The 12,162-nt window shown below is 38.8% G+C and overlaps 1 protein-coding gene across 1 annotated transcript in view; it reads right to left on the minus strand.

Moving 5' to 3' along the window:
• Positions 1-219: 219 nt before the first annotated feature.
• The window catches only part of RAB11FIP2 (RAB11 family interacting protein 2), a 39,240-nt gene continuing 27,297 nt past the window's right edge, over positions 220-12,162 (minus strand). Inside the window, exons 4-5 of the mRNA XM_021699867.1 lie at positions 6,676-6,721; positions 220-875 (exon numbers count right to left, since the gene is read on the minus strand). Coding sequence (XP_021555542.1) covers positions 648-875; positions 6,676-6,721 — 274 coding nt within the window. The 3' untranslated portion in view covers positions 220-647. The remainder of the gene's footprint in view (positions 876-6,675; positions 6,722-12,162) is intronic.

Consider the following 12,162-nt stretch of genomic DNA (forward strand, 5'->3'; position numbering starts at 1 on the left):
ACTGGCAGCAATGACGACTTGTTTTGCATCGACAGAGCACACACTAGATTTTCAAATTAAGAAATTAGTATCCTAATTTTAGAGGCAATCAGTTGTTTTTAAATGTTCTAGAAACACATGTATATATATGAGGTATATGCATGTATTTTACATACAAAGATACATGAACATACATTCATGTACATATATATGCATATAAAATATGAACTTTTTTTAGGGTTTATAATGAACAGTATTCCTGCAGCTAAGTATGTCTACAAATTGACTTCTGAGAACCCAGCCAGAGCATCGATTCTGCTTTATGAGATCCATTCCTGAGGAACAGTACTTCATGTACTTCGCAGCTACCCCTAGGTCTGTGGCAGGTTAGTAGGCCAGCACCAGCACCTAAGTGAATCCTAAGGAACTGCTTATTCATTGAGAATCTGACCCGTTTTCACTTTAAATGTTTCAATTATTGAGCTCACTTCAAAGGTCACTCTTGATGGTCCCTGTTAATATTTACAGGTAAAATAATTTTTCGCAAGGAAACAGTATATAATGACGCCTGATAATGCAGTTTTTTGCGGTACCAAGATTTTCTTCATTCTTTTTCTCTTTCTTCTTTCCTTTTTGCCCCTAATCATAAATGCAGCACAACTGGCTTATTAACTGTTGGCAAATTTGCCAGCCTTCCTGGACGGTTCGTACGGCACTCTGAGGATACTGGGTGTCTCCTCCATGACCCTCACGAGGAGGTTGTCGATGTAGTCCTCGAGTTCCCGGATGTGGGTGTCTTTCCTCCTCAGGAGCTCTTTGTGCTTCACCAGCTCCTGGAGGACCTCCTCATAGGTCAGACCACGATACCCTGCAGTGGCATCAAAAGGGTTGCTGTCCTGGAATAGGAAAAAGATGGGTCACTTTAGGAGACAGAACATGGCGGGCAAATTCAGAATTATTTTGAACTTCAACTTTTGATTTTTCAAATCCTGATCAAGTTTTTTCTGTGTCTGTGGCTAGAACCAACGCGACTGTTCACACCGCGGCTAGCCGGTCCTGAGGCAAGAACTAGGGCAGATGCACCAAAGCTTTGACTGTGATTCTAAATCCTTCTAGAACCGCTTTTTACTTTGTGGACAATGTTCTAATATACGAAATTGACCATATAATTTAGGACTAAGAGATAAAATGTTCTGTAACAGATATAACTAAAATAGATTAAAACTAAAGATCTCTTAAGAGTTACTCGAAACAACTCTAAGAAGTTACTGAAAACTATACATTTGGACAATGGCTTAGTCCTCATGGAACTGCTTCCAATGAACTGTGGTTTAATGTTATGACTTTGGCTTTCTATTGAAAATGGTTTCAAGAAGCAGCAGCATCCCATGTGCTTCTCCACTTTGCTATGAACTGTTCAAGGCCTCCAGAATTAAATCAATGAGCAGCCTTGGAGGAAGCCCCGTGGGGGTAACTTCTGTTTTAATTTAGAGGCAAACGAAGCTTCTTCTCCCCTGAGGAACCAGTCTATTTCCTCCTCCTCCTAGTGCTAATCCCTATATAACTTATTTCCCTTTTTGCCCTGGTTATTAGGAAACTCGGGAGTTCAACTACAATCACGTGAAGGAACACTCAGGATTAGTTTATCTGCGTTCTCTCCTTTCACTTATTATTTTGCTAACCTTATTCTATCGGTATTCTTTTTTACACAAAAATAATATAAACAAAACAGAAAAAGACACTGATTTAATTCATTTTTATTACAAAGCACTCTAATAATAAAAGAAAAATATTTGTCAGAAATTTCATCAAAACAGCACTGGAACATCATCTACAGTGTATAATATTTAGATTTATTATATAAACTGTAACATCCAAATATAAAGGAGCAACCTTTATGCCTTTTTATACATAGTTCTATCCTTAAAACTCAACAGCTTAGAACTGGTTTTTATCACTTTCTTTCAAAACATTTCCATTTGGCTGTAAGGAAAAATACACTGAGGAAACCAGTCCCGCTCTCAAGGACTATATCTAATCTATTCCATGGAGGATGGAGAACAGGGACTGGCAGGGGAATGCAAACAGGCCTTTTCCTTTCTTGTTTTCATTGGATTAAATTTGTCTTTATTCATTTTCAGGATCTACTTTAATTTGGTATATGTCTAGTGCTCATCACGAGAGCCGAAGTGTAACTTTTTATCCCCTCGGCCCCAAAGCACCTTGACTTTGCCGATCAGAGAAACACTGAAGTACAGTTATCAGTTCGATGCTTCGGTTACCAAAGTCACTCCCTTCTCAAGGAAAAAGGGAAAAATTCAGGATCGAAAAATGCTCCAACCTCACGGAATCACTTATGTTTTATAGAGAAGATATAGCTCATGCTAGGCCTTCAGAGACTCTGCCAAGCAGAAATGGATAACAGGCATCCCAAGCAGTGGGCTCTGCTTGTTTAAAGGAGGAAACCAGATTGAAGGCACAGTGGGCTCAACAGCAGGTGATCAGGAGAGAATGGGTGCCGGAAAGCAAGGTTCAGGGCAGGGCATGGAGAGACTGAGATGGGAGGTTCCAAAAGACCATCGAGGATGCTGGATTATTGCAATGGGTGACAGGAAGCCACTGAAGGTTTCTAAACAGGGGCAGAAAATGACTGAAGTGAAGTTCTAGGAAAATTAAAATGGCAGAGTGGGTATGATCATTTGGAGGGGCTGAGATTCTCTGTAAAGCTACTGCAATGTTAAAGTTAGTGAGAGCCTCCGCTACATTAACAGAATGAATAGAGGGGATGCCAATGGAAAGTGAGCTTAAATTCTCTAAGACTGTATTTAAAACAACTTATTTTAGCAATAGAAACTGGGACCAGATACAACTTTAGCAGTTGTATTACCTTTGTCGCTAAAGAACATTTAAGAATATTGCTTTACCACAACCCTGGAGACAAGTATGGTTTACTTTTTCTTCTCTCAATCTTTTGTAATAAGAGTATACACACACACACACACACTCACACTCATGTATTTACTAATTTATTTAATTGGTCATGAGCAGTTTAGAGATATAAAACTTAAAATTTCCTAACCACAATCTTATTAAACATTTATTATATTAAGCAGATTTCTACAGAAAAGATAAGACACAGTATTGAGGTAAGTATATTTTTTAAATTTATTAAAAATAAGCTAAACTTTCTTACCGTAACTCAAGTAATTCTGCATAGATTTGAGACAGATACCAGCCTGGGCCTCACTTCCCTTATCTGATAAATGAGATGTTCACCACGGTTCCTTTCAACTCTAAAATTTCCTGGTCTACACAGTAATTTTTTTTCCTGAACTGCATTTTAGAAAAGTAATAACATCCAACTAATGTGATTTCATTTATCTAATAAAACATATTCTGAAAAATAGGCGTTCTTGTGCGAATTGCAGGGGTTAATGAAATCGAACTAAATGGGTTTCATTACTGACTAGTTGAGGCTGTTTTTATGTTTTCTTGGTTTAACATAATAACAGCATCTGAGTCTCTCTAATCTTAATCAAGTTACACATATATGAACTGATTTCTCCAAACTAAGTGATGATATACAGTTAGAAAATCATTTATATTGTTATATTTAACCACACCAGTACTACCAGATAATGTGATTGAAACTTTTTTTTAAACATTTCTCTAAAGACAATGAGGATGAAAGACATGTTGAAAAATTCTTATTCTGACATATGTAGTTTACATTAATGCCATGATATGAATCAATCTAACGATTTAATCTCTCAAAATAATTCATCATCATCCCAGGATAATGTTCAATGCTTTAAAGCCATAATCTAGAGTAGAAAAGCCATTATTTGGCTTATTTTTCCCCTCACAACCATCTAATACTTATGTACAGATTTCCTGAAAATATATTTCTGACCTTTCATTTTCCATTTGTCCTTTTATGTGAAAATTTTCCCCCAAATTTCTGCATCAAGTTTCTAGGCAGGAAAACATCTTAGAAACACATGTACTATAAACTATATTCTGGAAAAGAATATATAATAATTAAAAACAGTTTTGTGCTTAGTTCCAGATTTTATCCCATATTTGAAAAGCATTTAACCCCTCTAATTTTAGGCCTGAGATTCTCAAACTGACTGATATACTCAATACATATGTATAGATCTACCTCTCCTTCTGTTGTTGATATAGTTCCCAATAAAATAATAAAGATTAATATTAATCCATAAAATAGGAAATTAACTTTCTGGTCACAAAAAGTATTTTACTTGAAGAGGAAAACTCTCAGGCAAATACATAATCAATTATTTTTCCAAAAGATACTTCTAATACTGTTCTCGGAAAAACTTCTAAAACTGAGAAACCTCCAAACCGGTAGAGAGCCCCTAAACCTACAGTGGGACTCCGAAGTACTTAATATTTACTCCCCTTGCTCCACAAAGATAGCACATGTGTTTTTAAGATGTCTTCTTACATTGAAATTTAATGTAAATTTGTCTTCTCTCTTCCCCTTTCACAACCGATCCTTTGTCATTCCGACCCAACCTCTGTTAAAAATTTCCATATGCAGATATCAGAAAATAGGGAGTGGGTGAGAGATCAGCAGAATTATCACAAGAAGTTTTCCACTCACAATTTTAAATAACAGAGCTGTACAAAAGACTCTGGAGAATTACTAGTGATCTATTTTTACTTCACACATAGCCTAGCCTTTTAAATGAGGAAATGTATATTTTTTGCAATATTTAAATTTCAACAAAAGCAAATTATCAGGACTCAAAATAACTGGAGATTTAAAGAAAGGTTGTCCTGGTAACCAAATATTGGTGGGGCACTAACTGACATCCAAGGCAGCCAGAGGAGAGAGAGAGAGAGAGAGAAGATGAAGGCTTGGCATTCTCTGATCATCTCATTATTGTTCTAATGAGGAACTTTGCTCTGGGAATATCATCTCAGCTACTTTCACATCTTTTGTCCTACTGCCTTCATCTCCCTTTCAGTTCTTAATTAGGCCTTAAAGAGCTCGCACTGCCCTTTCAACTGGCTACTCCTCCTGTTTAAACACTGAGCTTTCACAGACAGGTGTTGGCAACAGCATGTAAGACACACAAACTTAATTACAAAATACTATGTCCAGAAGGGGAAAGAAATAACTTGGTGGACGGCTATTATCGGAGAACTTAATGTAAATTACTTCAAACATCTTATAATCTTCGACATAAAAATTGTTCAAATACTTTTCCTCAATAACGCTCGGTAGAAGGATGAGCTTTCTCCTCTTAATTGTATCCTGCAGTAAATTAACAACACCTAGTAATCCTTTCGCTGCCATTTAGAATAGTTAGTATTCCAGAGAAAAACAATCACACATCAAGGATTCTTTTATCACCTTTAAATCCTTTAACTAAAACAATTTTCACATTTTATTTCTTTAAAGAATTCTAAGGATGCTTTTACGGCAATAAATTACAAGATTGGGAAAAGTACATTTACAAGCACAGAGAAATTGTAATTAAGGTTACTTAATAAACAATGGCTGCACATTAGATCGATTTTTTGATATTGCATTTTGTTTGAGATTAAGTAACCGCCTGATAGAATTCATTTTACTATCTGATCAAAGGCTGACTTCATATATTCTGACATTTCTCACCAGACTGCCATATTCTAAAGACTTGAGTATTTATGAAACATCAAAACTTATAAATCATTTACATAAAACAGCAAAAGCGCAGCACAAAGTCCTCTGCTTCTATAGTGTTTTCTACCGTTCTAAGTACAAATAACTACATTTAGAATGGTTAATTCACCACACCACACTGTCTTCTAGGCAAATCACATCCTAGAAAATTGTGGTATGTTATTGCTTTAAAAAATTCTTATTATACATCTGGATCACACACATTAAGGACAGATGGTTCAAACAGCAACCACCAGTCTCTTGGAATAAAGGCTCTATTTCTGTTATTCAGTGAGAATTCAGTTTTCTACCAAGAACATGTGCCCATACTTTTGTAAAGTAACTTACTCTCCAGGTTTGACGCATTTATAATTGACTGAAGATGCAGTGGAACTTGGAACAGAGAGTCAAACCTGGTCTTCAAATAATAATAAAATGAAGTTAAGATATCTGAATAGTCCTTGCAAAATCTGTGAGTTAATTCAGCTGGTCGCTTCCAAGCCTGTTCATATATTTGGTTTTGTTCTAAGAAGGTAAGTGTCCTAAAGGTTCTTTCAAAGCCTCTCCCCGTTAGCTAGATCTCTTGCCAGGATGCTTTTCCTATTGTTCAATGTTAATAAGGCAATTTTATTCTTTCTTCGATTTTTGCCACAACAACAAAATGTTCATTTTTCTCCACGTGCTCTTATTTCCTAACTATAATGTTGACCCTGACATACAGCTTTCACATTAATTTTAAAACAGTTTTTAAACAGCTGCGAATGTGGATTCTAAATTGGCTTCAATTAGAACTATCATATTTGCTTGAATTTCTATAGATCATAAAGTCACACCCTATCGTATATTAAAGACAAAGCTGGAATTTTGCTTTTCTTCTTTCTCCCCAGATTACCACATTAAACTATAATCCAAGGGTAACTGAGGGATTCAGGATGAAGGTCTTTTTAAGAATGTATGCCAGCCAGAAGGCCGGCTTGTGGCTTCTTTTCCCGTAATGCACTAACCCCTCTGCAACTTACCGGGATTTTCCTGAGGTCCTCATTACTTGTCGGATTCATATGAAAACTAAGGAACAAAAGACAAACACAAATGTTAAAAGTATATCGCACAGTCCGCATGGTTGAGGAAACATAAAAACAGAACCCTCCTAACCAACACGGCAATAACAATTTCTGAAGTCCTAAATGACATGGATGAATGAAACTTAACCCAGGACGCAGGAGAAAAACAATATTGACTCAACATTCCCAAGCACCTACAATTTTAAACTTTAAAAGAAAACCTTTCAGTTATTATCAGAACTGAAGAACTGTACCTCTAAATGTATAGTTTCTAAAAACCTTTAAACATAAGCGATTTTACCCAGTAAGATAGTTTATACAGCTGAATTTTATCACTTACTCATGTTATATGCACACTCACCTGAGGCCCTTCTGATATAAACTGTGGAGAATTCAATAAATTTTAGTTGGAAAGACTGTAGAATGCCAGAGTTAAAACAATCTTTTAAAAAGATTATATAGGTATTAGAAAAATTAACTTTTAAACATCATCCTATCAATGAGAATGAGTTCAGAGTTGTATGAACTATTTCTGTCATTAATGTGATTTCTAAGTAAGTGGTCTTCAAAATGTAAATACCCAAATGGACCAAAACAAAATGGATTTCTTCCATGCAGAGAGTAAGAGAACATCACAGCTGAATGCTACAATCATTTTCTTCTTTGAAACATCTCCATTAGGAAGGGACTACAACCAAAAAGTGGCTAAACTTCAAAGCCATCTGATGAGTAAATATTTCATCATTGCTATTCAAGTTTAACTTTCACCCAGCACTTAAGAGTATTGGACATTAGAGCCTCTACAAAGCATTACTGTCCTAGGAATCTTTTTATACCCCCCCCAAAAAAATACTTAGCTGTAAAATAGACATTTTTCTTTATCTGTGTTTTATCAGCCAAACAATTGGAATCCTTTACAGTTTTACAACTTTTGATGGCACGCACAAAAAGTCTCAACACTGGCTATAACGTCTGGCCAGTCTCTCTTCCTACAGGCACATGTCCCAAGCTATAAACCCATGGGGCACACTTGCATTTCTTGCATGAGAGAAGGCCTCACATGTCCAACATTTCATTTGTTATGACTAAGATTCGCAGCACGAGCTTCCAGAACTGATGACTGACCTTTTCTAGCTAGAACTCCTGTGGATAAACTGAGCATATTTCAGTAGAGCTGGGTGACATGGCAGAGAAGATTAAAACATATTTTAAATACCCACAAATGAACACCCCAGCAACAGGCTGATGCAGCTGACCCACATTCTCATTCACTGCCTTTACAGTGTTCTGTACGGTTCCAGACTAGCATCAGTGTGTACCAGCAAAGCCTCAAGAGCCTGAGCAAAGAGTGGCTTAAAAGAAATGAACACAAATAAAATCCAACAAGCCACACGTAGGCCTGGAGTGTCATGGGAAGGGCTGCTAAACACAGGTGGTCCCCGTCCTCCCCAATTTCCAGTCCAAGGCAATCAACGTCAGGTTAGTCCTGGAGGGCTAACCTCTCCTGGCCATCCCCTCATGGCACACTGTTTTCTAATAGGTCAAGAAACACATCCTGTCACATGGCTCTCCAGCCAACAGAGATAGTCTCACGCACAACATGATTTCCATTCAGGTCTGCGGTACACACCGTGGTTAGAGGAGAGAAGTGACTGACGGCCCTGGGGCCAAGCGGCGTGAATTCAAATCCAATTCTGCCCTAATCTTGCTGTGTGACCCTGAGCAAGTCACTTAACTTTGTATCATCTGTAAAAGGGGGGTGGCAATAGTCCACACATAGGAGACTACTGTTAGGATGAAATGGGTTAACAACATGTAAAACACTCAGCACAGTGACTAAAAGAACATGCTCAGTGAATTATTTTATTTAATAAACATTTACATGGCACTTAGACTGTGCCAGATACTCCTCGAAGCACTTTACCAAAATTAACCCATTTAATCTTTATAACCCATAAGGGAGGTGTGATTTTTCATTTTCAGGATAAGGGAACGAGTCACAGAGAGGTTCGGTAACTTGAGTGTGGCCAGTCAGTAAGAGGGGGAGGTGGGGAGGTGTGTGGTTCCAGCCCCTGCCCTCCTAACTCGGACACACGGCCTAGCCCTGCTCTCTGCACACAGATGTGCTGAGTGAGCCCCGGCCACCCTGCTGAAGCCCTGGACAGACAGGACTCCCGGATTCCTCAGAACACAAACCCCCCTCCTTTTGAGCAGGCACATGGCAGAGCTGCACCTGTGGAGGGAGGGGAGCGCACTCGAGAGTCTCATTTTTAGACCACATGGAAAACGAAATGTCCCATCGCAGCAATTAGCTAAGGAAGGCCCACGTCAAAGAAAAGGGAGGATTTAAAATTGCACGAAGGAAGGACAGGTTTGGCAGAGAGAAAGGGCTCTGAAGATAAGACGCGTGGCCTGCGGCTGCGAGACGACACCATTACAGGACACGGAAGGGACTAGAACACAAGGCCCGTGGGGAGGAAGCAGCCCTTGAAGGCTCTTGGTGCAAAAGATGGGGCTCTTGGACCTGATCCCTTAGAGCAGTGGGCAAGTTTTTGACAATTTTAATCTTCTTTCATAAATGCTATTTGGACAACTCATGTCCGGTAGCGTAATCCATACCATTACAATTGACAATAATGACAACTATCGTGAACAACAGTATGGACTGTACAGATATCCTTCTCTGTCTCAGGAAGAAAGTACTGAACTGAGAAACAGAAATGCTGGCATTAGATTTACTGTAATGCCGATTTTTCAAAAACAGACATTGAGGACACAGATTTTAGCAAAATCACAAAACTACCAAGATGTAACATCCAGTAGCTTTAGCCTATGGAACTAAAGTGAGACTCAGTGACAGCCCGGGAAATGTCTGAGAATTCTTAAGAATGCTGAAATGACAAAGGTCGCCCCCGGGCCGGGGAAAGGGTGTCGTGCACAGCCGGCCCCGCTACCCCCATTATGACTGGCAGCCATGCGCAGCGCAGAGCTGAGCGAGAGGGCTCTCGCGGGGCATTGTCTGCAGGATAAAGGCACGGCCCCTCCCTTGGGGTCGGCTTTATTTTCACACACTGACGTGTCAAACACATGACACACTCAGTCATTCATGGCTACCTTTTTTGATCTGTCCTTAAGGGGGGAAAAAGAGTTAACTGAACTGGATTGAATTAGCTTGGCGAAAAATAAAATGTCTCTATTTATCGAAGTGTGGCACCAATTTGTGTTATCTTTCTCTCTGGAATGCTGTCCTCCTGTCAGACAAGATATCGAATAATGCAGTCTGACTGCTCAACTGAGTTGTTGACAGGTTAAGGGAAATGGTGTTTTTAATCAGGTGTAAGGATGAACTTAGACATGCTCCTACTGAAAAAGTCTATACAAATTTCAACTTCATGGTTAAGGAACTTTAGTTTTAGAAATCAAAACTGAAGGAGTTTGGGGGTGACAAAGACCTTTAAAGCAAATTTTACGCTGATGAAAGTATTTTAAAATTTGTATTTTCAAAAATATTTTAAGCTAAGAAGGTGTGTTACCCGAACGTTCTAAAGTTTTTTTTTTTTTTTTTTTTAAAGATTTTATTTATTTATTTGACAGAGAGAGACACAGCGAGAGCGGGAACACAAGCAGGGGGAGTGGGAGAGGGAGAAGCAGGCTTCCCGCTGAGCAGGGAGCCCGACGTGGGACTCGATCCCAGGACCTTGGGATCATGACCTGAGCTGAAGGCAGTCGCTTAACCAACTGAGCCACCCAGGTGCCCCCTCGAACGTTCTAAAGTTTTTATGTCAATTTTTTACCTCATGATATTTCCCGAATTTTAAAGAATTTTTCCCAAGTAAACTCTAATTTACAAGTTTAAATGAATACTACCAAATATATTTCGAGGAATCATTAGTATCTCTTCTATAATGTCACTTATTAGTTATTTTGAAGTTAAAATAAATACTGAGTAAGGAAATAATTGGTAAGAACTTGAAACTGTCCTAAAATAGCTGCTATGGACCAGCCCTTCATAGACAGACTAGAAAGGCCAACCAACCTTTATAAAGTAATAAAACTAACCACCGCATGAGTCACTAAGGCATTTGGCCGCATTCATTTTCTTCTTTGTCCTTCCTTTTCTCTAACAAATACATTCTTTTAGAGCAAGAATATCTAAGAAAGACTAGAGACTTTTTTTTTTAAAGATTTTATTTATTTATTTGAGAGAGAGAATGAGATAGAGAGAGCATGAGAGTGGGGAGGGTCAGAGAGAGAAGCAGACTCCCTGCTGAGCAGGGAGCCCGATGCGGGACTCGATCCCGGGACTCCAGGATCATGACCTGAGCCGAAGGCAGTCGCTTAACCGACTGAGCCACCCAGGCACCCCTAGAGACTATTGAGAGTGAAAATGTATAAAGTCCTTGTCAAGAAAAAAAACAAAAACCCCACAGAAGAACAAAGATCTATTAAAACTGATTAACTGTCTTCTTAGCATAAGACAATGCAAACTGTAAATTCCTGGCTCTAGGACTTCAAATCTTTCAGTGAGAAGTCACGTAACAACACTTGAAGCTCTTCTGAAGGCATTTAAAAACAAGTATTATTACCTCTTCCATGATATCTCTTTCCAAGCCCCATTACTGCTGAAATTATAAAGCTAAATACATTTTTGGCCTACACTGTGACCCATTTTGTATTTAATAAGGGAATTCAAGTTATTTGCAAAATCCAGGAGGTGACCCACCTGGCTGGAAGCGGGCAAAGAAGGAAGGGGGGGTGTAGCAGAGGACTAACTTTCTCAAACACCATTCAATTCCTTATTGTGCATGGGAAATAAGTATAACTTTAAACGATCACAGAATAACTTCTAAGATCGTTTGCAAAGGACACTATGCTATTGCTCTTCTTGTTTAACTGTGAGAGCAGGCACTAGAGACCCAGGGCTTCACTCTGGGGACAAATGTAGTTGGGAGAGGAGTATAAACTAAGAACTCTAACGTAACAGAAAACTTCTAATGAATCTGAAAAGAGGAAAAGAAAAAAATACCCCACTGACAGTGAAGCAAGGGCAAAGAATGACAGTAAGCCTTACAACAGCTGATATTTTATTGACTTTAACTGTGCTACCAGGCACCCTTCAGAGCACTTTACATGTTAGCTCACTTAATCCTTGTACTGTGCTGTTTTTATTTCCATTTCCAGCAGCAGAAAGAGGCACAGAGAAGTTAAGAAGCTTACTCAAGGTAACACAGTTATCAAGTGGTACAGTCAGGATGCAAAGAAAGGCAGCCAAACTCCACAGTCCAAGCTCCTTAGTCAGGAACTTCTTCCCCTCACACTGTCTAAACCCTTCAGTCCTGCTGTGAGCTCAGAGAGGGTTCGCTTCAGGGAGTGCAGGATAATTTCCTGAGGGGTCTCGCAATCAGAAGTGACTAAGAAAATGTCCAAGTTAATCTTAAAAGAGGT

This window comes from Neomonachus schauinslandi, chromosome 6 (genome assembly GCF_002201575.2).
Source record: "Neomonachus schauinslandi chromosome 6, ASM220157v2, whole genome shotgun sequence".
NCBI classification, from domain to species: Eukaryota; Metazoa; Chordata; class Mammalia; order Carnivora; family Phocidae; genus Neomonachus; species Neomonachus schauinslandi.